This window comes from Salmo salar, chromosome ssa26 (assembly GCF_905237065.1).
Source record: "Salmo salar chromosome ssa26, Ssal_v3.1, whole genome shotgun sequence".
Taxonomy (NCBI): domain Eukaryota; kingdom Metazoa; phylum Chordata; class Actinopteri; order Salmoniformes; family Salmonidae; genus Salmo; species Salmo salar.
Window position 1 is genome coordinate 27,845,406 of NC_059467.1, and position 26,998 is coordinate 27,872,403.

The window sequence follows — 26,998 nt, forward strand, 5'->3', positions numbered from 1 at the left end:
TACATTTCAGCGCGTAATAAAGTCGGAGTTCTCACAGAAACCTCACATTTTATTATGACAATGAAAATAGGCTTTAGTCTGGGGGGACATCAAGTATAGAGTAGCATATGGTCCCTAGGACATATTTTATTTGTCATAGAGATTTTATTTTGACACTTGCCACAGACATGACTGGAAATACTTAGTAGTTTCCGAACCAAATAATTTCACCTTCACCTAATTTCACCTATCAAGGTTTGTTGCTTCGGCTAGCTGTGGCTGGCTGCTGGTTTGTTAGAATTGCTGGAAGAACATTTTGTTGGATGAAGAAGATTGCAACTGCACCCTTGTATTTATTGCAGATTAGAGTAAGATACATGATACATGTGTGGAAACTGCTTAATTAAACAAACGTTGTATTTTTATGTATTTTTATGCATAAGGGATGGGCGAGAGAGATGGGCGATAAGGTGTCCAGTGGCAGCGATGAAAAATGTACATAAACTCTAGTTGGCAGTCTCAGATCTAGGGTCAGTTTGCCCTCTCCCAATCCCAGAAAGTATCCAGTAGGGAGAAAAACACAAAACCAACCTTAGATCAGTAATCTTTGAAAGGTAGCAATGATCCCATGAAAACCCGCGATATCTACGGTTGACAGAGACGATTTCCCATCATTCTTTGCGGTGAGGCAAGGCATCATAAGAAAACGGCCATGTCGTGGTGCTAGCAAATTGGTGGAAGAACGAAAGAGCAATAATCTTTGTTAGAAGTGTACAAACAGGACTAAATAAAGTGGCTAGCTACTTTCCATATACTTTTGGAAGCTATATATTTATTTCCCACACTCAAATAAAAAGGAAGACGGTATGAGTGGTGGGACGCCCTACATCGGGAGTAAAATTAGCCTAATCTCGAAGGCCGAGATTCGCTATGAAGGAATTTTATACACAATTGACACCGAAAATTCGACTGTTGCTCTCGCCAAAGGTAAGCTAAAACATATACCTTGCAATCAAATAAGTCGATCAATTGAAAACACATTTTTTTTTTTTTTTTACTAGCAGTGGAGTGCAGGTATTTAGTCTGTCACTGTCAAATTGTTCACAATGCTAGTTAGCATAGCTAGTAGCTAGCTTTGTCGAATGCGTAATCATGCGTGTGGCTGGCTAGTTTAAGTTAGTATAACTAATTTAACTAGCCCGTTTCACTGCAGACGCTCTGGCCTGTTTCATTCATGCGTTGTTGGTGCATTGCTTAACTGACCGGTTAATCACTTCAGCTAACTTGCATGATGAGTTAGTAAACGTTAGCGGTTAATGTGGACGGGAAATCGGCTAGATAAAATGCTAACGACGTTGACCTTAATTTGATGGCTAGAAAGTGCAAGTTAACTAACTAGCGACAGTTCTATTGTTTCTCCAGTGGCAGCTGCCTGTTTGCACTGGTATGTGCATGCGCTCACTTGCATTCTTTGTTTACGTCCTGCACGGCGTTTCAATTTGTCAATACAAGACTGTACAATGAATGGTGGATGATCTTGCAGACAATCAATGAGATACACTGTTGTAATTTGTCCCTGCATTTGTTTATCCAAACAGTCCGCTCCTTTGGCACTGAGGACCGCCCTACTGACAGGCCAATTCCACCACGTGATGAAGTTTTTGAGTACATAATCTTCAGAGGGAGTGACATCAAGGACCTGACTGTTTGCGAGCCACCAAAAGCCACCAGCTCCCTGCCTCAGGACCCTGCCATTGTTCAAGTAAGCAGGACATTGATCTAGTCAATGATTCATTTGCAAATGTATTTGCTGTTTACATATTTAATATTTCTGTATGTGGTTGTCTAACATTTTGTTTTCCCCAGTCCTCTATTGGATCCACCAATGCTCCACCCCCATCATTCCAGTCTGTGGGCTCATATGCACCCTTTAGCAGCAGGGCTCCTGTCCCCCCTTACAGCCAGTTTAACCCAAGCCCCCTGGTGTCCCAGCAGTTTGGAGTTGTCGGTGGAGGTTGGTACATTCATCTTGTTGATTCGCCATTCTATCATCTCTGAGATGTCTGAAAAGAAGAATGATCTTGAAAGCTCTTGTATTGTCAGTGTGTAATGCAATGCTGTTGGAGCTAGTACATATCTGCCTCTCAATATCATGCAATTTTATGTTCTATGCGATATGTTGCTTGCAGTTAACATCAGTGGAGAACTGCACTTCTTGCATTATTATAATCACACAACCTGTCTTTGATCATGACTCTCAGTTCCATTGCATTACACAAGTAATTGTCGATAAACACAGCGCGTGTTTACGGAAGACGGAGGCACCACCTGTGCTAATTAGCTATCGAGCATGCTCCAAACACCTGTGTGTAACTGTAGAAGGTTGCCAGAAATGTGACACTGAAAAATACTGTTGGCTTCAACTGTGATAAAGCTGGTTAAAACAGTGTACAGTAAGTGTATATTTTGCAGTTGTGAAATTATTTTGAAAGTAAAGGGCATTGTTTCTACAACCGTATTGCAATTTATAATCGATTAATGTTTAAATTGAGTATTTGGGGCTCCCGAGTGGAGCAGAGGTCTAAGGCACTGCATGAGTGCTAGAGGTGTTACTACGGTCCCGGCTTCATGTGTGCCACAACCGGCCGTGGTCGGGAGTCCAATGGCACCGCTCGCACTTGGCCCGGCGTCGTCCGGGTTAGGGGAGGGTTTGGCCAGTGGGGCTTTACTTGACTCATCGCACTCTAGCGACTCTTTGTGGTGGGCCGGGTGCCTGCAGGCTCACCACGTATGCCAGTTGAACTGTTTCCTCCGACACATTGGTGCGGCTGGCTTCCGGGTTAAGCTGGTGGGTGTTAAATGTGGGACGCTAGCGTGCCACCCGTGGTGCACCCTACCAACAGCAGGTGCATTTCAAGAGCGGCAAATTTGAAACCAAATAAATGTCAAAATTCAAATTTTTCAAACATACAACTATCTTACACCCTTTGAAAGATAAACATCTCCTTAATCTAACCACGTTGTCCGATTTCAAAAAGGCTTTACGGCGAAAGCATAAAGTTAGATTATGTTAGGAGAGTACATTGACAATAGCTGTGTGTAATGTTTTGTCAATTCAAAGACAGGCGTCACCAAAACCATAAAACCAGCTAAAATGATGCACTAACCTTTTACAATCTCCATCAGATGATACTCCTAGGACATTATGTTAGACAATGCATGCATTTTTAGTTCTATCAAGTTCATATTTATATCCAAAAACAGCGTTTTACTATGGCGTTGATGTTCAGGAAATCGTTTCCCTTCAATAACCGGCAGTCAAGTCAGCACCACAAATTAAATAATTAAAATTAGAAAACATTGGTAAAATATTATATTGTCATTTAAAGAATTATAGATTTACATCTCTTGAACGCAATCGACTTGCCAGATTTAAAAATAACCTTACTGGGAAATCACACTTTGCAATAATCTGAGCACGGCGCCCAGAAAAATACGCTTTGCGATACAGACAAACGGCCATGTTGGAGAGATCTAAAATCGAAAATACTATGTAAATAATCCATTACCTTTGATTCTCTTCATTAGATGTCACTTCCAGGAATCCCAGGTCCATAACGAATGTAGTTTTGTTCAAAAAAGCTCATCATTTATGTCCAAAAAGCTCCGTGTTGTTAGCACATGATCTAAGCCCGCCGGACTTCACTTCATGAACGAGGGGAAAAAATATATTTACGTTCGTTCAAACATGTCAAATGTTGTATAGCATAAATCATTAGTGCCTTTTTTAACCAGAACATGAATAATATTCAAGGTGGACGAATGCATTCTCTTTTAAAACGTTTTGGAACGAGGGTACCCAACATGACCTCGCGCCAGAGTCTAATCGGCCATCACCGTTCCAAGGCTCTTGTTCGGTCAGATCTCATAGTAGAAGATTCAAAACACTTTGTAAAGGCTGGTGACATCTAGTGGAAGCAATAGGAAGTGCCAAAACATTAATCAGCCCCTGTGTGTTTCAATGGCATTGGCTTAAAGGTAATTCAACACATCAGGTATCCACTTCCTGTCAGAAAATGTCTCAGGGTTTTGCCTGCCAAATGAGTTCTGTTATACTCACAGACACCATTCAAACAGTTTTAGAAACTTTAGGGTGTGTTCTATCCATATATAATAAGTATATGCATATTCTAGTTACTGGGTAGGATTAGTAACCAGATTAAATCGGGTACGTTTTATTATGCAGCCGTGAAAATACTGCCCCCTAGCCCCAAAAGGTTAAGGAGCGCGGTTAGGCGGGTTATGTTTCAGTGGACGCATGACTTCGCCTCTCCCAAGCCCATTGGGGAGCTGCAGCGATGAACCAAGATCGAATAATTGGGGAGAAAAAGGGGGTAAAATAATATATTTATATTGCTTATTTGGCTGTGTTGGCTGCCAGAGCCAGTCTACCTTTGAATATATCATATAATGTCCTTGGACCTTAAAGAGTAACGGTATGCTCCTTAAGTGTTCATCTTGGGCTAACCCCTGCCTTGTCCTCTAGGTCGCACCAGTCCCCAGCTGGACCCTCTGAGGAAGAGCCCTTCCCTGGAGCAGGCAGTGCAGACTTCCCCCACCACAGTGGGACAAAGGAGCCCAGCTGGCCCATCAGCCAGGCCCATCACTACCCCGGGCAACCAGAAGCCTCCTGACATCCTGGAACAGAGGAGAGGTGAGGCTGGCAGGGGAGGCTGTAGCCAGGCTTTGCCTGAACATCCACAATACACTGCTGTCACAGAGACTAGTCTACATTGCCTGTTTAGAACAATTGCTTGATTGCCTATCTTTCTAAGTGAAGCACCTGGCCATATGGCTTTCTAGTTTAGAATATTGTTGGTCTTGACTGATATGCCAAAATAATTGCGAGTTTGGTCCTTTTATTTTGTGCTGTTTAGGCCCTGAGGTTCAGAAAATACCCAGACCAGATTCTGAGCAAGGTGGTGGCGACAACCGGAATAACCGTCAATGTGGTGAGTTGGTTCTCATGAAATACCAGTGTACTTGTTAACCTGTAAGCTCTTGCCCTGGCTTCTGTTGTACACTGTCTTACTGGTGTTAATGTGCCCATGTTTTTCTGTCAAGATAAGATCTATACGGATTCAAACAAAATATAATTTAAATGCTGCTTTGCTATTGTTTGTCTGACTCTGCTGTCTTCCCAGCCGGTGGTCCTCCCCCTCAGCGCCGTGGTCGTGGAGGTGGTCACCGTGGAAGAGGCCGCTTCAACCCACACAGGGACGGTCCCATGAAGTTTGATCAAGACTTTGACTTTGAAACTGCTAACGCTCAGTTCAACAAGGAGGAGATTGAAAAAGAGTTTCAGAGTAAACTCAAACTGAAAGGTACTATTTGTAATTATTATAGCATGTTCCATGCAGCAGTAATGGCATGGCCTAGCCTGGGTTCCTACCTAAATTCCCAGGCTGCCACTGTTGACTTGGAACTTGTCAATGTTTTGTGTACTCTTTTTATCCTCTTAGCTTAATCCAAGTTTATGAAGAAAATTGTTTACCCCTTTTTAATTGTCTGTCATAGATGACAAGCCTGATAAACCAGAGAAGGCTCTTAATGGAGATGAGAAGGCAGATTCTGGAGTGGAGACCCAGAACAGTGAAGGCAATGCTGAGGAAGAGGAACCTGTGGTGGCCAACGTTTACTACGACAAGACTAAGTCCTTCTTTGACAACATCTCTTCTGATGATACAAGGCATGTCCCTTTTGCTCTCCAATTTTTCTATTTTTATTTGTGCTTTGTTGTATTGATAGTGTCTCATACTAATGGAAATCCAAAGCATGTCGGTTAGTCTTTGGCATTAAAGGTCTCATTTTGTATTTACAGGAAAGCAGCTGAGCGATCTGGAGGTTCAGGATTCCCAAGAAGGCAGACTTGGGCTGAGGAGAGGAGGATGAATTCGGAGACCTTTGGCATCCCACTGAGGCACAACCGAGGCCGAGGAGGCTTCAGAGGAAGTCGTGGTGGCATGGGCTTCCGTGGGGGCAGAGGGCGTGCCATGAGCAGAGGTTCCTTTGGACCCCCCCACGGGGCCCCACCCGGCTTCAGGGGAGGATTCCGAGGAGGCAGCAGAGGTGGCCGGGAGTTTGTTGAATATGAATACAGGGTAAATCATTCCTTACCATTTGGTTTACACCACATGTAAAAATGTTGTGGACAACCCAACATCAGAGATAATGCAAGTAAAGTTCAATATGATGCAAGTCTTTGTCTCAATATTAAAGGCTGGATGCGTGTTCAAGTCTAAACATGTTTTGCTTTATTCCAGAAGGATAACAAAGTGGCTGCGTAGTGCACCGGAGAGATGGATCCACCAAGAATTGTAGCCCTTCATGGTCCAGAAATTTTTGTCAAAAAGAATGATGACATACTCTGTAAATTTGCCACCAGCACTGGGGTTGACTGCTTGATTTCAACGGGTGTGAATGCAGTTTCTTTACCAATTTCATTTTTTTTTTTCCCAAAAATACAACAGAGGATTATAATGTGCTTTTGAAAATTTGAGCATTGTTTGATATTATACAGTAATCAGAGGGACAAGAACTTGTGTAAATATCGTACTCCAGTGGAATTATTCAGTATTTTTGCATCTATTTGAGTTCCTTTCTTACTAAAATTGTATTTGATAATGTTCTGTTGTGTAAAGATGTATGCAGAAGCCCGCTGATACTGTGAGTACTTTGATCACTGAAAAATAGCTTTATTTTTTGGGATATATCCTGCAATGTACCTTAGGAGCACTAAAATCCTACATAGCCTGTCGGGGTCACAGTTTTTGTTTTTTTATATTCTCCTAGTGTACATCTTCGTAGCCGTTTATCCCGTGTTTTGACGTTCTGCTGTACTTTGCCAAGTTTCTTAGAGAAACTATTGTTTCAGTGTTCCTGCTAAAAGACTAAAATGTAAATGTTCTTGGGGTACATCAAGTAGATAAGTGGTTTACATCATAGGCTCACTTTTGTTGTAGAGATCCTGCTTTCAAATTAAGGTGTTCAGTTCAGACCTTTAACATAAGCTATTTATACAAGCTTGGAGTAGGTCAGACATCCTGAAAACACTTTGGATTTTGGAGCGTTTTCACTTATCGGGATAATGTTTTATAATCTTACTGAATATTGAATGAATGTATTTCTACTGCATCACGCTGTTATTTCTGCCCCAAAGATATTGTGTGGTTGCCACTTAACTTCTGGTTTTAGAAATGCATATGAATGAATTGATTCAGAGCTGTTGGGATGTTTTCTCTACCCCTAAGCATGACCTGTGGTTCCCAACACCGGCTAATGCTGGTCGCCAACTACTGGTCATGTTGGGAAGGACTGCAGTCTTTGTGATTCAGTGATGGGGTGCGCTGCACATATTTGCTCCTGCATATTTTTGTTAAATGTAGTGTTGGTGACTATTGCCCTTTTTAGTGTAGTCAAAGGAGGCTTTTCTGCAACAATCATGGCTGAACTTGGAGCATCAGTCATTAGAAATGTCTATCTAGCCTTCTCCATCTCCCCAGTGCTTGAATATGAAATAACTGCCATGTTTTAACTAGCTGCTTAACAAGTGTCTATGGAATTAAATCATTGTTGACCTCTAAATGTTTGCCCTGCAAGAGAAGATGTCTGCTTCTGGCCTCGACTGCTGTGTAACCAGATTGATCTTGTCCCCAGACTGGGAGCATTGGGCTACTTATTCTGTTTGTTTCAAAACAATTTGCAATTCAAGTGTTACTGATGTATGTTGACATTTCTCTAGCAGACAGTCTTGCTTTACCTGATGGTCTATTGGCATGCTTGCTCCTTGTATGGTGTTGCAGCTGAAACAACAATCTGGTGTGCTCAACTCTAAACAGAAAGATGCTGGTGTTTTTTGTTTTTCAGTCCCACTAATGCAACTTCAGTGAGTAATAGTATCATTCACCAGCTGTATTGACATTGTAGTAGCATGGCACAGAAGTGATTCTAACTCAAGCTTGTCCTGAAAAAAGAAATTGAGGATTACACATCTATTTGTTGAAGTGACAAAATATGTTGGGGGAGAGTAAAGGGCTGTATAACTTGGGAAAAATCTTCATTCAGCCATCAGAGATAATTTTCTTCACAACTAGGTTTGAGTATACGTTCATAGATTTACATGAGGTTGAAGGAAACAAATTCACTTGTTGGAAGAAGTTAGATGAAAAGTAGTGAAGTTACTCCAGGCCTTAAAACCAATCTACTAAGCTTCTGGAAGAATTCCTAGTGATCCAATTCCAGCATTTGTAATAAACCGCATCGGTGCTTTAAGCTTGCTATGTTTGTCCCTTTCCCTATGCTTGTGGAAGTCTATTGAGCACTGTCTATTGTCCAGCACTTGCAGTTTGGAGGATTGTCCATAAAATCATACCTCTTGAAGCGATTCAGATTTTTAATGGGATATTTTCTTTTTATAAGATAAAGGGATGTGAACTGGATGTTGAGGCCAGCGGTTAATGCGGGTGGGTTTTTCAGATGTTCTCACTTTTTGTCAGTATGTTTGGGAGTGGTCATGCATTTATCTTTCTCTCAATTGACCTACAGTATGATGACAATATGTAAGATGTACTATTTGAAAACACTACAAGATAAACCTGATCTAGAACATAAAACATGTTGGGCAGCTAGGCCAATATATCCTGTAGTTCATAAATGTGCAGTTTGACTGAATTGTTGTACAGATTGATAATACAGATCAATGTATGGCAGCCTTAGCCTCGTATGAATCATCCTGATCCGTGAGCTCGTGAGATCAGGATGGCTTGTACGGGGCTATGGCAGCCTTGCCTTGTGATTAAACACAAAATAATGACTCCGAACAAGGATTATACACAGGAGCCTGGGCAGTTGCAATAACCACATCGGTGTAAGGTCCAGAGCTAATTTGAGATTTCAAACAGTACATATTACCTACATATTGCTGTAAAGTTTTGATTACATTAGTTACTCCTTCTGACCTCTGGAATAATAAAGCCAGATATTGTTTCTAAATAAAGCAGTTGAACAGCATGGTGTACTTCAAGTGGGCTCACCCTCTGCAGATAGGTTTTTACTCTATAAAAATAAACAATTGTTCAATAGCCATCTCCTTGTTTTTATTATATTGACAGTTGAGTTGCTTTCCAAGAATTGTGTACACTACAAGTTCTACACTACTCAGTTAACATATTTTTCAAGATTTTAGGAGAAATGTAGTTATTGCCTTCTAGCAAACCTTCCAGGCACATAGCATTTGTGTATGTCCATGTTTTATAATTACTTTTTGGGGCTCTAACTTCAGTTACTATTTGAAATGTTTATGGTCATGGTATTTTCTAGAGAAGGGGGAACATGTATATGTAGTTTGAAAATGTATTTGAGTTAGTTTTTATAGACATGCTTCTGTGGAAAGCATTGGGTTGACTTTTTCTGAAGTTTCAGTAGTTTGTTTACAAATATTAGATTTTGACATGCGCACTAGCACGGGCAGGGCCGTTTTTTCACTTCGCTCCCTAGCTACTTCTCGTCCTACTCCTGTCCAAAACAACTGGATAGATAAACGCGATATAGCAGGAAGCATCAATTAGCCTATCCACAGGTTAGCAGGAGTCTATATCAGGGTAAGGACACGGGAATATGGATTGAAATTGAACGTTTCCACTAGCCACAAAGCCAGGATGGCTATATCGTAAAAATCCTGAAAACAAAAATTGGCTTTTGGGTCATAATTTAAGGTTCGGGTTAGGCATAAGATTAGCAGTGTGGTTATGATATGGAACGCCGTTTTGGTTTTAAAGCACGTGGTCAAAACGCGATCTTTTTAATGCTATGTGTGTAAAGTAAACAGGTGCAGGCTCTAAATTAACGCCTACATGCGTCAAATAAGCGCGTGCAAATGTGCTTGCAGGCGGTTTAACATGTGCTAAATAAACGACTGCAAGCGGTCCTGCGCACGTCAAATTAACGCCTACAGCTGCTATACACCCACACACGCTAATTTAACGCGTTCTTTAATATGCTAATTTTACTAGCCAATTTCCCTAGCTTCTCCTTTCAAACAGATTTCACAGTTTGAAGGAACTTCCTTTTCCACTGCAAACAGAGTTTGAACCTTTACAAGGTAACGCTTTTGTCTTTGAAATTTGTTACTGAATCGTAAAGTTTATCAGCTAGTTTACAGTGGAAGGATCGGTTTCTCATCACTGGCTATAAAATGCAGCTAACATTAATCTAGCACCAGGATCAGCAGTGCTTAGCATAAGCTAAGTCAGATACTTGCTAACTAATTTAGCTAACGCCGGTAGCCTCGAACCTCGGCCATATTATATTGTAATGACCGGACTAGATCATAAAGGAACAATTGTCCAGACAGAGGATTTAGTTTACGAATTGACGGTTTATTAACCCAACTTCACACAGGCTACTGTTTGGCCGTAGCCCATGCCAAATAAATGAAGGATACCCCTATAAAACAACCGTGACATTCTCTTGTGAAGCCCAGACGTAAGAGAAAGAACAATGGCTAAACCTGGTCTTAAACTTGCAATGCTCCATCCCCCTGCCCACCCACGCCACCACCAGGATGCCCGGCATCAGAACATTCCAGGCATTCCCATGATTGGCAGATAGCAGGTTGATTGGCATGTCGGACCCTGCGAACACTGGGTACTGTTAAGTACAACACAACTAACTAATAGCCTAACACAACACACAGCTGTCTGTGCGGGTTGCTACAATATCATATATACTGCTCAAAAAAATAAAGGGAACACTTAAACAACACATCCTAGATCTGAATGAAAGAAATAATCTTATTAAATACTTTTTTCTTTACATAGTTGAATGTGCTGACAACAGAATCACACAAAAATAATCAATGGAAATCCAATTTATCAACCCATGGAGGTCTGGATTTGGAGTCACACTCAAAATTAAAGTGGAAAACCACACTACAGGCTGATCCAACTTTGATGGAATGTCCTTAAAACAAGTCAAAATGAGGCTCAGTAGTGTGTGTTGCCTCCACGTGCCTGTATGACCTCCCTACAACGCCTGGGCATGCTCCTGATGAGGTGGCGGATGGTCTCCTGAGGGATCTCCTCCCAGACCTAGACTAAAGCATCCGCCAACTCCTGGACAGTCTGTGGTGCAACGTGGCGTTGGTGGATGGAGCGAGACATGATGTCCCAGATGTGCTCAATTGGATTCAGGTCTGGGGAACGGGCGGGCCAGTCCATAGCATCAATGCCTTCCTCTTGCAGGAACTGCTGACACACTCCAGCCACATGAGGTCAAGCATTGTCTTGCATTAGGAGGAACCCAGGGCCAACCGCACCAGCATATGGTCTCACAAGGGGTCTGAGGATCTCTTCTCGGTACCTAATGGCAGTCAGGCTACCTCTGGCGAGCTCATGGAGGGCTGTGCGGCCCCCCAAAGAAATGCCACCCTACACCATGACTGACCCACCGCCAAACCGGTCATGCTGGAGGATGTTGCAGGCAGCAGAACGTTCTCCACGGCGTCTCCAGACTCTGTCACGTCTGTCACGTGCTCAGTGTGAACCTGCTTTCATCTGTGAAGAGCACAGGGCGCCAGTGGCGAATTTGCCAATCTTGGTGTTCTCTGGCAAATGCCAAACGTCCTGCACGGTGTTGGGCTGTAAGCACTACCCCCAGCTGTGGACGTCGGGCCCTCATACCACCCTCATGGAGTCTGTTTCTGACCGTTTGAGTAGACATGCACATTTGTGGCCTGCTGGAGGTTATTTTGCAGGGCTCTGGCAGTGCTTCTCCTGCTCCTCCTTGCACAAAGGCGGAGGTAGCGGTCCTGCTGCTGGGTTGTTGCCCTCCTACGGCCTCCTCCACGTCTCCTGATGTACTGGCCTGTCTCCTGGTAGCGCCTCCATGCTCTGGACACTACGCTGACAGACACAGCAAACCTTCTTGCCACAGCTCGAATTGATGTGACATCCTGGATGAGCTGCACTACCTGAGCCACTTGTGTGGGTTGTAGACTCCGTCTCATGCTACCCCTAGAGTGAAAGCACTGCCAGCATTCAAAAGTGACCAAAACATCAGCCAGGAAGCATAGGAACTGAGAAGTGGTCTGTGGTTACCACCTGCAGAACCACTCCTTTATTGGGGGTGTCTTGCTAATTGCCTATAATTTCCACCTGTTGTCTATTCCATTTGCACTTCAGCATGTGAAATGTATTGTCAATCAGTGTTGCTTCCTAAGTGGACAGTTTGATTTCACAGAAGTGTGATTGACTAGGAGTTACATTGTGTTGTTTAAGTGTTCCCTTTATTTTTTTGAGCAGTGTAGTTAGCCTCAAACTTTGCCCGGTCACACTAATAGCCGCAGTGAACGACAACGTCTTGTGTTTTATTAAAAGCCCTGCTGAAAATACATGTAAACTATAACAGCCACGGAAACATTGGACTGTGTTAATACTGTAATGAAACAGGGAGAGAGCAGGTCTCGAACCCTCAACCTTCTAGCCCGAAGTCCAGCGCGCTATCGACTGTGCGGCAGAGTCGATTTCCGCGTTTATAAACCCAGGGTCGTTACAATACTGTAGCGACCCGCACAGACAGTTGTGCTCAGCTCCAACAGTTCCCAGTGGGGGCTCCCATGGAGAGGGTGGGAGTGGATGTAGTTGGGCCGTTCCCCACCACAGACAGTGGAAACCGCTGGGTGCTCACAGCTATGGACTATTTCACAAAATGGCCTGAGGCCTATGCTCTGCCTGACCAGGAGGCAGAGACCATCGTCGACGCCCTGACAGCGGGAATGTTCAGCAGGTTTGGAGCTGCGGAGTCCATCCACAGCGACCAAGGCAGAAACTTTGAGTCCCGTGTGTTCGCCACCATGTGTGAGAGGCTGGGTATGCACAAGACCCGCACTACTCCTCTCCATCCTCAAAGTGATGGCCTTGTGGAGCGCTTCAACAAAACGCTTGGACAGCAGCTGGCCATCGTCTCTGCCAAACACCAGCGTGACTGGGACAAGCACCTGCCTATGGTCCTCATGGCATGCCGTTCCGCTGTCCAAGACTCCACCTCCTGCACGCCTGCCCTCCTCATGCTGGGGAGAGAGATCCGCACCCCTGCGGAGATGGCGTTTGGTCGGCCCCTGGATAGCCCTCATGTTCCCCCGGGGCCGGAGTATGCCCGGAGACTCCAGGACCGCCTGGAGACAGCCCACAACTTCGCCAGAGAGCAGCTGGTGAATGCAGGTGTGAGTCAGAAGAGGAACTATGACGTGCACACCCGGGGAAGGCACTTTGTGGCTGGGGAGCTGGTCTGGGTCTACAGCCCCCTAAGGAAAAAAGGCAGATGCCCCAAGTTGGACAGTCACTGGGTGGGGCCCTGCAGCGTCCTGGAGAGGGTAGGGGAGGTTGTGTACCGGGTGCAGCTTCCTTCCAGGGGGAGAAAGGTGGCACTGCACCGGGACAGGTTAGCCCCATACAGAGGGGCCGCTTCTCCCCAAACCCCAGGGACCCCCACAAGTCCCCTCTCTGGCAATGACATTCTCCAGGCACCCACCCCCAGGTGCCGTCGGCAAGGCTCCAGACGGCCCACTCCCCCTGTCTCCCTCCCTGTGTCACCGCGTGGTTCCCCGGTGCCACGGACTGTATTCCCCGTTCCCGCTTTCTTGTTTCCCATATCCCTTCCTTCATCCCCTGGGTCCCAGAGGGGCAGCCCCCTGCCACGGATGGAGCCCCCTGTTTCACATCTGGACACTCTGCGACCATCACGGCCACGCAGGCAAAGTAGACCTCCGGGTCGCTTCAGAGACTTTGTTTGTTCCCTCTGGGACGAGGGACTTTGTGGTGGGGGGGCTGTGTAGCGACCCGCACAGACAGTTGTGGGTTATGTGTTAGGCTATTAGTGGGTTGTGTCGTACTTACCAGTGTTCGCGGGGTCATGCCAATCAACCTGCTATCTGCCAATCACGGGAATGCCTGGAATGTTCTGATACCGGGCAGCCTGGTGGTTGGCGGAGTGGCGTGGAGGGGCGTTGGGCAGGTGGATGGAGCATTGGAAGTTAAGACCGGGTTTAGCCATTGTTCTCTCTCTTACGTCTGGGCTTCACAAGAGAAGGTCACGGTTGGTTTGTAGTGTACCTTTCATTTATTTGGCGTGGGCTACGGCCAAACAGTAGCCTGTGTTAAGTTGGGTTAATAAACCGTCCATTCGTTAACTCCATCCTCTGTCTGGACAATTGTTCCTTCATGATCTAGTGAGGTCATTACAATACTATCAAGGTAAATTACATACTAGCAAGATTGTTGCTTGAATGCAGGGCCAGGCATACGTAGATTCAACGGAGATGCTCAAAATCCTGGTAGTTCTTGATTTTTGGACTATTGTCTTTATTTTGCTTTATCATTGACTTAATTTGTAAGTCGCTCTGGATAAGAGCATCTGCTAAATGACTTAAATGTAAATGTTAAGACAAGCTACCTAAATGTGACTTATCGGCTAGTACTGAAGCAGGACATGTTTTTGAGTTACGTTTTTAGCCCAAAGCCTTGTATTTAAGCAAAACAACAACTTAAGGTAGGCAACTTCTTCAGCCTGACTGGCTTTCGTTTAAATGCTAGCGTTAGCTGCGCTAGCTCGGTATTAGCATGAACACAGAAAAGCTCACATATAGCAATTTTGGCTAGTGACAACCTTGTAAAACCTTTGCTAACGTTACATGTCAGCTTTCGAACAGAGTAGACTTTAATGTGCACGTTCACTTTTTGAATATTTATATTCCATCGAAGCTTATTTGGGTAAAATAACTTCAGGCATATACCCAGTACTTCTTCAAAGGAATAGGGTTCCCATTCCTTCTGCTTTATTTTCACACAATTGTGTCTTGCAGAAGGGAACATTGAAGGGGAGTTTGGAGTGGGCAAGGGGGAGGCTGAAGACCTGATTCATCAAGTATCATTTAATTCAGGTGATTCTCACCTGGTTGGCATGCATGCACAACATGACAAGGTATGCAACGTTAAGCCCAATCAAATAGCCAATGTTATTAAAACATGCATCCCAAATACAGTCAAGCAGTGTTTGTCAGTTGTGTTAATGTTATGAACTACAAACAATCTATGGTTCTTGGAGTCAATAAATCAATTGAAAGTGACTACAATTAGACATTTTAAAACTGTGCCAGTAAAGATGACAAAAGTAATGTGCTCTTTACATTTTTTCCAGACACTTTAATCTGACACTCTTGTTAATGTTTGACGTCAGGCAAAACGTCTTCAGCCACCGTAGGACGGAGAGCCTCTGGTTGGCATTTGACGGCAGTGTCTGTACCAGGAAAGGAAGTTAGAAGATAGGGCCCCATGATATCGAAGTTTCTTACCATTTCCACTGCAGCCCAGTTGATATCGATTTTAAAAACCTAGAACAATAGATTGTGTAGCACAATGTACAACTCCAGTTTGCCTATTGTCACAACAAATGTCAATTATACATTTTTACATACGTCAGAGTGCATTTTATTTTATAGCTCTGCTTTCAACGCCATCCTGACCTAGAAACTGGTTAGCAGACTCAGGGTTCTGGGTGTAAATTCTGTAATAACAAATTTAGATTTTTTTACATTATCATGAGAATGTGTATCCCCAGAATGGACCCGACACTACCATGGTACACATAAGTACATGAAGGAGCTGTGGGACCTGACATAATGGTGATACGTCAACAGTCTCAGCGTAAACAAAACAAAGTAGCTGGTGATACTTGACCATTCTCCAGAAAAGCAGAAAAGGATATCTCCATGTCATCTCCATGTCAATGTACAGTAGATGTACTGTACATTGACATGGAGATGATCAGCAGCTTCAAGTTCCTGGGCACCCTGATATCCTTTTCTGCCCTCAGTTACTTCAATCAAAGTCCCACTTGTGCTTCTCCACTACCCTTAAACTTGCTGCACCATGACCTATGTACCAACTACAGTGTCTTTTGCCATTACACATGTAAATGAAATGTCCATATTTACTGGAAGATTTATTTATGGTAACATAGTCCCTTGACATACATGACTTAACTACTTTGCATAATGCTCAGTTTACCCACTAAGAAATCATACATGTATTAAAATATTAAAGCTGCATTATGTATTACTGTGTCCAATTGATTCTGGTTGGTTGTAATGTTTTTGAAAACTTTCACTACACAACTTTATTTTGCTGATGGACAATCCTGTCGGAAACTTTAATATCAATTATTTTGGGACCCATCACCAATTAACATTGGCTGCAGTATTCCGAACTTACTAGGTAGTCATGCAATAAACGTTTTGTATAATTCCCTTTTAAATTAATTATTTAAATCAAATAAAATTGTATTTGTCACATGCGCCAAATACAAGGTGTAGACCTTACAGTGAAATGCTTACTTACAAGCCCTTAACCAACAATGCGGTACAAAAAAAAAAAGATAAGTCAATAATTAAAGAGCATTCAGTAAAATAGTAGCGAGGCTATATACAGGGGATACCGGTACAGAGAATGTGCGGGGGCGCCGGTTAGTCAAGTTAATAAATACATGTAGGTAGAGATATTAAAGTGACTACGCATAGATAGAGTAGCAACAAATAGTCTGGGTAGCCATTTAATTAGATGTTCAGTAGTCTTATGGCTTGGGGTTAGAATCTGTTTAGAAGCCTCTTGGACCTAGACTTGGCACTCCGGTCCTGCTTGCCGTGTGGTAGCAGAGAGAACTGTAGCTGTGGCTCCACTGGCAATCCCAGCCTAGGAATGCTGAAGCCCCCGAAGTGAAAATGAAAACCTCCATGGTTAAAGGGTATGTGTTCCCCCCTGAAAACAGGGAAGGGGGGGACATTAAAGTCCATAAGTAACACTTGTTGGAGAACAATACTCTTAAGTAAAAGTAGTTTGGGATTTAATTTATCTATTACATTCTTAGGGGGCCCATGGAAGAATAAGGCTATAAAATGCTGTCCCACAGTTGTGAGAGTAATTAGGTGATGTTTTACTGATGTGGGCCGTATTACTTCAATGATCATGGTTTTGCATCTAACCTTCCACCTCCAGAAGCCAGTCCCTCCAGAAACATGACTCTTCTCTCGATCGCTCTTTGATTGGTACCAGGTGGGGAGCGCTCTGCTTTGAAGAGAGAAGCTATGTCTTTGGCCAAAAGAGATTTCTCAGCTTAGATGAAAACCTCTCTGAAGAAGCTTGAGTGTCTATTCATGTAAGGCAGGAAACCTAGATACTCCAGACCCTTTTTGAATCTATAAAGTAAAAAAAGTCAATGAATTTGCCCTGAAGAATTTAACTAAACTTGAGATTCCTTAGATATATGGAAACTCACTACTCAAGAGCATCCCGTAAAACTTTGTGGCTGACTCCACCAGGACATCCCTCTTCAATGTACGAATGAATCACACTGGACCCAACATGACCGCTTCCAGTGCCTCATCAATGGTTTGTGCATACTGGATCTTAAATTGTTTATTGAACTGTGTTTTGGGACAAATTAGCAAAACAATAAACTGATTATCACTACCCTTAAAAAAGATTGACTGCCAACAAAAGGAAACCAAATCCATGTGGAAAAGTATTCATGAACTACAAGCCAATTTTTTTTCAAACTTAGTGCTAATTAACAGTAACAACATCCATCACAGTATAAAGTTACTTACCTTCTCCAACTTCTCTCTGAAGTCATATTCCGCAATTTCTTTCAGTTCTGGCACAGGAGGTTGTAGGCCACACACTTGCCTGTATAGCCTCTCTGAAAAAATGTGTCTCTACACCCCCATGTACCAGACAGACAGCAGTCATGGGGCCCACCTGTTTGTATACGCCATCATAGAGTGCTGTCACACAGAACACAAACAGTAAATAAAGGACACATTACATACAAAAATCAAATATCTTACTCAAGTCATATATATTGCCATAAACAAACATGTCTTTGTTGGTGTAAAAGTGTAACTCACCTTGAGAGTTGCAAGAAAGGCATTTTTGCCAATCAGGTCCCTCAAAGACTCCAGAGGAATGGATGGCACTCATTAGCAGCCGGAGAGATTCTCGATGGACCACCCTCATCAGCTGCCCCTTTTCCGTCAGCGTCCTTAAAAATCATGTCTATTTTTACCTCCGGATTAAAGCGGGCTCTCTTAAAGCCTCTCATTGCACAATCATAAACGCTGTCCCTCATCGCATTAATTTCGTTGGCATCTCATTAACTTCAACATGGTTTGGAGGTCAACACTAAAGGAGACATTCAGAATAACAAAGCTCAGATACTTCCCACAATTCATCTGTAATAACAAGACATTTAATTATTTACAGGGATGACTTACTCATTGTCATCACCAACATCAACAAAAGAGTGTGGTGAAGGTGGACGATAAGCCTCAGGGAATGGTGGAGGGGAGGCCACAGGAAGTGGTATAGGTGGAGGGGGCCACAAGAAGTGGTGCAGAAGATGTGGGGGCACAGGAATAGGTGCTGCCACAAGTGTAGCCTCGTTTGTAGAAGTAGTCTGTAAAAGGTAATTTAAAGGCTTATACATTTCAAAAACATGGAGAAAGCAATAAAGCTGTCAAACATAATGTAATTGCATTCTGAAAATGATTTACAGAAAAAAAAATGTAGCCGCATGCATCACTCATTATAGAATGTAATCAATGTGTAGGTCAAGAAGACATTTTAAGGATGCATGTAGCTCTATTTTGTAAATAATATTTTCAATATGTATTACATTCAACAAGCAGACAGTGTTGTTTTCTCCTCCATGGTCCGTTGGAGACAGCATTCATGAAGCAATCCATTACAGTACTGCTGCGATTGTTGCTGGAAGCACGGAGAAACAACAAAATGGAAGTTCCTTCTAGCCATTTTCAATTGTGATGTTGTTGCATCAAACTGCCTGTACATCGATTTAATGAAAGGAGGAGCTAGGGAAATTGGCAGGTAAAATTAGCATATTAAAGAAAGCGTTAAGTAAGCGAGTGTAGGTGAATATTTAGCCGCTGTTGGCGTTAATTTGACATGTGCAGGAAGCTTGCAGCCGTTTATTTAGCACATTTGCACGCGCTTATTTGACGCATATAGGCGTTCATTTAGCGTGTGAAGACGTTAATTTAGCACCTGCATGCGTTAATTTAGCGCTTGCACCGGCTTACTTTACACACGCAGCATTAAAACTATCGCGTTTTGACCATGTACTTTAGACCCAAACGGCGTTCCATACGTTTTGACCACGTGCTTTAAGACCCAAACGGCGTTCCATATATCGTGACGGCCGAAAATCCCAGGCGGTAACGTCTATCATTCAATGTAACTCAAAATGTCTGTTGCCTTTGTACCAAAAAGACATAGAGGAAAAGCTCAGATCAACCAAGAAACCATCCAAAGAGTAAGTAACGTTAGCTATCAGTTTGGTTATGTTAAACCTATGTAGCATTTACCTAGCTAGCTAGAATGTTGGTTTGCGTTCACGAATGTTTACAACTTTCTAGCTCATTTGCTAGCAATACAGACCGAGGTAAAGTTGGTTTTATATTCGCACATTCAACAGACATTCAAGAGACATTCGCCAAAAACCATTCAAAAATGTAAAAATCAATAACTAATTCACCGTTTTGAATAGAAATTCGAGTTTCGATTTTATAGAAATACATTAGATCGATAAAATGCCATTTAAAGCGGTATAAATCAATAACTAATTCACCGTTTGTCACAGAATCAATAACCTAGGTATGCTTTCTATAAACGTCTAGTATACTTTTACAACCTTTGCTTCTTTGAGTAGAAATTCAAGTTTTGATTTGATATAAATACATAAAATGTCATATTGCATTTAAAGATGAAATCAATAACCAATTCACTGATTGTCACAGAAAAAAGTGAAAATATACATTTATTTGCAATAACTTTAAAGAAATGTTAATTAAGTGCAATTTGATCTATATGAAGTTAGACAATGTTTACATAAAGTTGTACAACGTTTACAATCTTAAATTGTATGCCAAATCAATGTTCGCATATTTAGTGCAACAGTAACACATTTTAAAGTAGTTAGAAGGCACAACAGTACTTTATTTATGTCTCAAATTTAACGGCAAGAGGCCCCTTCCAATTGTTCTCTATTTTGGCTTTGTTAAAGTCCTTCTTTGTCATCCTCAGACAAGCTGAATGGTACCATCTCCTGAGGTAATAGATTCAACTGTTCAACACTTACAGCCAAATGTTTAATACCCCGGTTATTCCCAGAACACATTCTGGAAAGTCTATAGATTCAGTGGTCACTTTATTAGGTACAATCCTCTTTGCATCTGGAACAGTGTGAATTCAAAACTGTTGATGGAACTGGGAAAGGAGATGGACTGTTCAAGTTAAGTCCAGTTGGAGTTCATTACAGTCAGTACAAGTTTTTGAACATTTCTGAGATACAAATACCATCAGACTGTGCTGTCATTTTACACATTCTAAAGTTCAAACAACAGTAACAGAATACCTGAATACTTCGCTGCATGCTTTAGTGTCTAGCAAGCCAAGACCACGGTCCTTGGTGTGTGTAGGAACAATTCATTTTTGTGAATAGGGTGAGGAACCTAATAAAGTGGCAACTGACTGTAGATATCACAAACAACTCCTGTTGAGCAGTGTCTGTCTGTTATACGTTTGATCAATGGGTGTGATGGTAAATCTGATCCCCAAGGTCCTCATAGACTCACTTGGATATATAGTTTGAAGTAAAGAAAAAAATATGAAACTAGGACATTAGAACACTGGCTGAATTATTTAATCCACATCCATTCATATAAAATGTCCTTTAAAGTATAAATACCCTTCAAAGGCCACTATTTCTGGACATTTTAAAAGGTTTGCAAATAGTTATTTTTCAAGGAATGTGAATTGAAAGGGATATGGTAATACCTATGTAGGTGACGTAGTTTCTCCACTGGTATAATGGGTATAATGTGTGGTAGTTGCACACCTCCCTGCTGAATTATGTAGAGCTGATTTGGGCCAGGTGATATTTTTTTCATGATCTTTTGTGAAAAGCCCAATTTTCACGTAGTGTTTGTGCTAGCAGTTTAAGAGAGAAAGAGAGCAAATAGCATAGGGACAGCCTGGTTGAAGTCCTAGTTTTTAATGGTTAGTGCCAGTAGATTTCAGAAGGGTTCACATGCAGTTCAGAGGCAAATCATAATGTATACATTTAGCACAAAAACAAAACATGTACTGTCCTTTTCTTATATTTGTGCTTTTTTTGTTATGCACCCTCTGGTATCTTTCAATACCCATGCTAATTTGTATATACGTACACTACCGTACACTACCGTTCAAAAGTTTGGGGTCACTTAGAAATGTCCTTGTTTTTGAAAGAGATGCAATATTTTTGTCCATTTAAAATAACATCAAATTTAGCAGAAATACAGTGTAGACATTGTTAATGTTGTAAATGACTATTGTAGTGGGAAACGGCAGATTTGTTTCATGGAATATCTACATAGGCGTACAGAGGCCCATTATCAGCAACCATCACTCCTGTGTTCCAATGGCACGTTGTGTTAGCTAATCCAAGAGTTTATCATTTTAAAAGGCTAATTGATCATTAGAAAAACCTTTTGCAATTATGTTTGCACAGCTGAAAACTGTTGTTCTCATTTAAAGAAGCAATAAAAATGGCCTTCTATAGACTAGTTGAGTATCTGGAGCATCTGCATTTGTGGGTTCGATTACAGACTCAAAATGGCTTAGAAACAAATAACTTTCTAATGAAACTTGTCAGTCTAATCTTGTTCTAAGAAATTAAGGCTATTCCATGTGAGAAATTGCCAAGAAACTGAAGATCTCGTACAACGCTGTGTACTACTCCCTACACAGAACAGCGCAAACTGGCTCTAACCAGAATAGAAAGAGGAGTGGGAGGCCCCGATGCACAACTGAGCAAAAGGACAAGTACATTAGTGTCTAGTTTGAGAAACAGACTCCTCATAAATCCTCAACTGGCAGCTTCATTAAATAGTACCTGCAAAACACCAGTCTCAACGTCAACAGTAAAGAGGCAACTCCGGGATGCTGGCCTTCTAGGCAGAGTTGCAAAGAAAAAGCCATATCTCTGTCCAGTGTTTGTTATTTTGCCCATCTTAATCTTTAAATTTTTTTGGCCAGTCTGAGATATGGCTGGTGATCTCATTCATGTTTCAGTGCCATTTGCCTCAAAGCGAGCATAGTAGTTTAGCGTGTCTGGTAGGCTCATGTCACTGGGCAGCTCTCGGCTGTGCTTCCCTTTGAAGTCTGAAATGGTTTGCAAACCCTGCCACACCCGACGAGTATCAGGGCCAGTGTAGTACGACTCGATCTTGGTCCTGTGTTGACCCTTTGCCTGTTTGATGGTTCGTTGGAGGGCATAGCGGGATTTCTTATAAGCTTCTGGGTTAGAGTCCCGCTCCTTGAAAGTCGCAGCTCTAGCCTTTAGCTCAGTGCGGATATTGCCTGTAATCCATGGCTTCTGGTTGGGGTATGTACATACTGTCACTGTGGGGATGACGTCATCGATACACTTATGGATGAAGCCAATGACTGATGTGGTGTACTCCTCAATGCCATCGGAGGAATCCCGGAACATATTCCAGTCTGTGCTAGCAAAACAGTCCTGTAGCTTAGCATCTGCTTCATCTGACTACTTTTTTATTGATCTAATCACTTGTTCTTTCTGCTTTAATTTTTGCTTGTAAGCAGGAATCAGGAGGATAGAATTATGGTCAGATTTGCCAAATGGAGGGCGAAGGAGGGCTTTGTATGTATCTCTGTGTGTGGCGTAAAGGTGGTCCAGAGTCCCCCCCAGTTGCACATTTAACATGCTGATAGATCTTTGGTGAAACAGATTTAAGTTTCCCTGCATTAAAGTCCCCAGCTACTAGGAGCGCCGCCTCTGGGTGAGCATTTTCTTGTTTGCTTATGGCGGAATACAGAACATTCAATACTGTTTTAGTGCCAGCCTCTGACTGTGGTGGTATGTAAACAGCTACGAAAAATACAGATAAACTCTCTAGGTAAATATTGTGGTCTACAGTCGTTGCCAAAAGTTTTGAGAATGACACATTCATTTTCACAAAGTCTGCTGCCTCAGTGTCTTTAGATATTTTTGTCAGATGTTACTATGGAATACTGAAGTATAATTACAAGCATTTCATAAGTGTCAAAGGCTTTTATTGACAATTACATGAAGTTGATGCAAAGAGTCAATATTTGCAGTGTTGACCCTTCTTTTTCAAGACCTCTGTAATCTGCCCTGGCATGCTGTCAATTAACTTCTGGGCCACATCCTGACTGATGGCAGCCTATTCTTGCATAATCAATGCTTGGAATTTGTCTGAATTTGTGGGTTTTTGTTTGTCCACCCGCCTCTTGAGGATTGACCACAAGTTCTCAATGGGATTAAGGTCTGGGGAGTTTCCTGGCCATGGACCCAAAATATTGATGTTTTGTTCCCCAAACCACTTAGTTATCTATTTTGCCTTATGGCAAGGTGCTCCATCATTCTGGAAAAGGCATTGTTCGTCACCAAACTGTTCCTGGATGGTTGGGAGAAGTTGCTCTCGGAGGATGTGTTGGTACCATTCTTTATTCATGGCTGTGTTCTTAGGCAAAATTGTGAGTGAGCCCACTCCCTTGGCTGAGAAGCGAGCCCACTCCCTTGGCTGAGAAGGACTGATGGTAGCGGTCACCTTGTCTTCTCCGGACAAGCTTTTTTGCGGATGCCCCAAACAATCGGAAAGGGGATTCATCAGAGAAAATTACTTTACCCCAGTCCTCAGCAGTCCAATCTCTGTACCTTTTGCAGAATATCAGTCTGTCCCTGATGTTTTTCCTGGAGAGAAGTGGCTTCTTTGCTGCCCTTCTTGACACCAGGCCATCCTCCAAAAGTCTTCGCCTCACTGTGCGTGCAGATGCACTCACACCTGCCTGCTGACATTCCTGAGCAAGCTCTGTACTGGTGGTGCCCCAATCCCGCAGCTGAATCAACTTTAGGAGACGGTCCTGTCGCTTGCTGGACTTTCTTGGGCGCCCTGAAGCCTTCTAAACAACAATTGAACCGCTCTCCTAGAAGTTCTTGACGATCCGATAAATGGTTGATATAGGTGCAATCTTACAAGCAGCAATATCCTTGCCTGTGAAGCCCTTTTTGTGCAAAGCAATGATGACGGCATGTTTCTTTGCAGGTAACCATGGTTGACAGAGGAAGAACAATGATTCCAAGCACCACCCTCCTTTTGAAGCTTCCAGTCTGTTATTTGAACTCAATCAGCATGACAGAGTGATCTCCAGCCTTGTCCTCGTCAACACTCACACCTGTGTTAACGAGAGAATCACTGACATGATGTCAGCTGGTCCTTTTATGGCAGGGCTGAAATGCAGTGGATATGTTTTTTGGGGATTCAGTTCATTTGCATGGCAAAGAGGGACTTTGCAATTAATTGCAATTCATCTGATCACTCTTCATAACATTCTGGAGTATATGCAAATTGCCATCATATAAACTGAGGCAGCAGACTTTGAAAATTAATATTTGTCATTCTCAAAACTTTTGGCCACGACTGTACAGCTTATCATGAGATACTCTACCTCAGGTGAGCAATAACTTGAGACTTCCTTAGATGTCGTGCACCAGCTGTTATGTACAAAAATACAGTCCGCCGCCCCTTGTCTTACCAGACGCCGCTGTTCTATACTGCCGGAACAGCGTATAACCAGCCAGCTGTATGTTGATAGTGTCATCGTTCAGCCACAACTCCGTGAAGCATAAGATATTAGTTTTGAATGTCCCGTTGGTAGTTTAATGTTGCGCGTAGGTCATCGATTTTATTCTCCAAAGATTGCATTAAAATAAGTCATTTACAACATTAACAATGTCTACACTGTATTTCTGATCCTTTTGATGTTATTTTAATGGACAAAAAAATGTGCCTTTAAAAAACGACATTTCTAAGTGACCCCAAACTTTTGAATGGTAGTGTATGTTATGGTTCACTCTTAGTTTTCCCTATTTCCACGTTGATCCTCTTGGTTGTCTTGATCCATCCACCTGTCTTCTTTGTTAGTCAAGCCTGACCACTTCATCCCATAGTTTTTTTCTTCCTGTAATCTAATTTAATATGACTGAAGATGCAGAATTTTTATACCAGGCCCCATCTAACAGGGTATAACTGACTCGTTTAAACTTTGACCACATGCCCTCCAGACAGACTACATGCCCTCTATCAATTCAAAACTGGAATTTTTACTCAAAACAAAAGTTTTAAAAGTATGCTAGACATGTATAGAATAGATCATACCTAGTTTGATGTTTCTGTAACTAACGGGGAATTAGTTATTGATTTATACAGCTTTAAATGGCATTTGATAGATTTCTATAAAATCAAAACAAAGGTTGTAAAAGTATGCCAGACATTTATAGAATAACTCATACCTAGTTAGATTTTTCTGTCATATTCAGTGAAAATGTTTATGATTTATATAGCTTTAAATGGCATTTTATAGATGTGTTTCTATCAAATCAGAACTGGAATGTTTACTCAAAGCAAAGGTTGTAAAAATATGCTAGACATTTAAAATAAACCATATCTATGTTTGTGACAATTAGTTATTGATTTTTACAATTTTAAATGGCTTTTGGCGAATGTCTGAATATAAAACCAACTTTACCTCGTGGCAGTACCGCTGGTTTGCTATTTGGCCTACATATCATACAAGGTAAACAAGTTGCCAGCTGTAACAGTTTTTTTTCTTTCTTCATATTTTCCAACTTTCAGTTGCTGGATGAAAATGACCAGCTGGTAAGGTGCATCACAGAGTACATGCAAAAAGGACGAGCAATGGAATGTGTACAGTAAGTTCAACTATATCCATATCTATTTATTTCTCCTGGAGCTATTGGGTTTGCAGGTTTTTAACCAGCTCTATACGAACACACCTGATTCAGTGGCGTAGCGGTCTAAGGCACTGCGTCTCAGTGCAAGATGTCCCTGGTTCGAATCCGACCGTGATTGGGAGTCCCATAATTGGCCCAGCGTTAGGCCGTCATTGTAAATAAGAATTTGTTCTTAACTGACTTGCTACTCGCTGTTTTATCTATGCAGTTTCTTTAACCCTACCTACATGCACATAGTACCTCGACTAACCTGTACCCCCTGTATATATAGCCTCGCTATTATTTTTTTACTTCAGTTTATTAACTATTTTTCTTAACTGCATTGTTGGGTAAGGTCTACACCTGTTGTATTTGGCGCATGTGACAAATACAATTTGAAGGTCCTGATGAGTAAATAATTATGGTAGGGCTGGAACAAAATCCTGCTGAAGAATAGGGTTGGCCACCCTGCCAACTAACATACTGTAAACAACTTTTCTCCACCAGATATCAACAAATCTTGCACCGCAATATTGTTTACCTGGGAACCATAGCAGACGCCAGCCAAACTTGGCTCCAACCACAAATGTATGTTTTGTCCCTCAATGAAAATGCAACCAGCTGCATTCATTGCTTCAATTGTTTGTCGATGTTAACCAGTGACAGGTTGCAAATTGACTCCGATTCCAATTTTCAGATCTCCACCAATGGAGAGGCACCAACATTGACAGCCCAGAATGGATATAAAGGAATAATTTCCTCTGAATTGATTCACATCTTTTATTTTATTGAAAATAAAGTTTGCAATTTTTTTTCTGCCCAGGAGTTCTTTCCTGACCTAGTGCTGTAAAGTAACATGGGGTGCATTTAATATAGTTTGGGCATACTGAGCTGTTGCAGAATATCAATTACTCCCAACAGGTCAGTTCATTAACAAATCACCAGCATTGGGTCCCAGAATTGTTAAGTTTGAAATACACTACTTCCGGGTAGCCTTGGACAATGGCTATTATACTGACAAAGGATTCCACTGAACTGCAACACTGCTAGAAAACTGGATGTGCAGCAGCCT

At 42.2% G+C, this 26,998-nt stretch overlaps 2 protein-coding genes and 2 long non-coding RNA genes across 6 annotated transcripts; 3 read left to right on the forward strand and 1 right to left on the reverse strand.

The window, feature by feature from the left end:
* Positions 1-648: 648 nt before the first annotated feature.
* On the forward strand, positions 649-9,119 carry LOC106587566 (protein LSM14 homolog A). 2 transcript variants are annotated; one of them, XM_014176077.2, is made up of 9 exons: positions 649-966; positions 1,578-1,741; positions 1,846-1,993; positions 4,526-4,693; positions 4,917-4,991; positions 5,184-5,363; positions 5,557-5,728; positions 5,861-6,140; positions 6,303-9,119. In XM_014176077.2, exons 1-9 carry the CDS (start codon positions 846-848, stop codon positions 6,324-6,326), a joined length of 1,332 nt encoding a protein of 443 aa, XP_014031552.1. In that variant the 5' UTR covers positions 649-845; the 3' UTR covers positions 6,327-9,119. The 2 variants fall into 2 exon arrangements, with proteins under 2 accessions (XP_014031552.1, XP_014031553.1); XM_014176078.2 differs by having other exon boundaries at positions 6,306-9,119.
* Positions 9,120-9,503: 384 nt separating this feature from the next.
* Positions 9,504-16,141, forward strand: LOC106587584 (uncharacterized). Its single transcript, XR_001324468.2, has 3 exons — positions 9,504-9,638; positions 14,897-15,015; positions 15,232-16,141. It is a non-coding gene; the product is annotated as an uncharacterized lncRNA (long non-coding RNA).
* A 1,500-nt stretch (positions 16,142-17,641) lies between these two features.
* LOC106587583 (uncharacterized) lies at positions 17,642-19,547 on the reverse strand. 2 transcript variants are annotated; one of them, XR_001324467.2, is made up of 5 exons: positions 19,472-19,547; positions 18,763-18,854; positions 18,362-18,543; positions 17,996-18,129; positions 17,642-17,872 (listed from the first exon to the last, which is right to left on the reverse strand). It is a non-coding gene; the product is annotated as an uncharacterized lncRNA (long non-coding RNA). The 2 variants fall into 2 exon arrangements; XR_001324466.2 differs by lacking the exon at positions 19,472-19,547 and having other exon boundaries at positions 17,996-18,269; positions 18,763-19,046.
* On the forward strand, positions 19,133-26,744 carry LOC106587582 (SS18-like protein 2). The gene is made up of 4 exons (XM_014176111.2): positions 19,133-19,419; positions 25,829-25,905; positions 26,434-26,514; positions 26,624-26,744. The coding sequence occupies exons 1-4, from the start codon at positions 19,351-19,353 to the stop codon at positions 26,652-26,654; spliced, it is 258 nt and encodes an 85-aa protein (XP_014031586.1). The 5' UTR covers positions 19,133-19,350; the 3' UTR covers positions 26,655-26,744.
* The last annotated feature ends 254 nt before the right edge of the window (positions 26,745-26,998 follow it).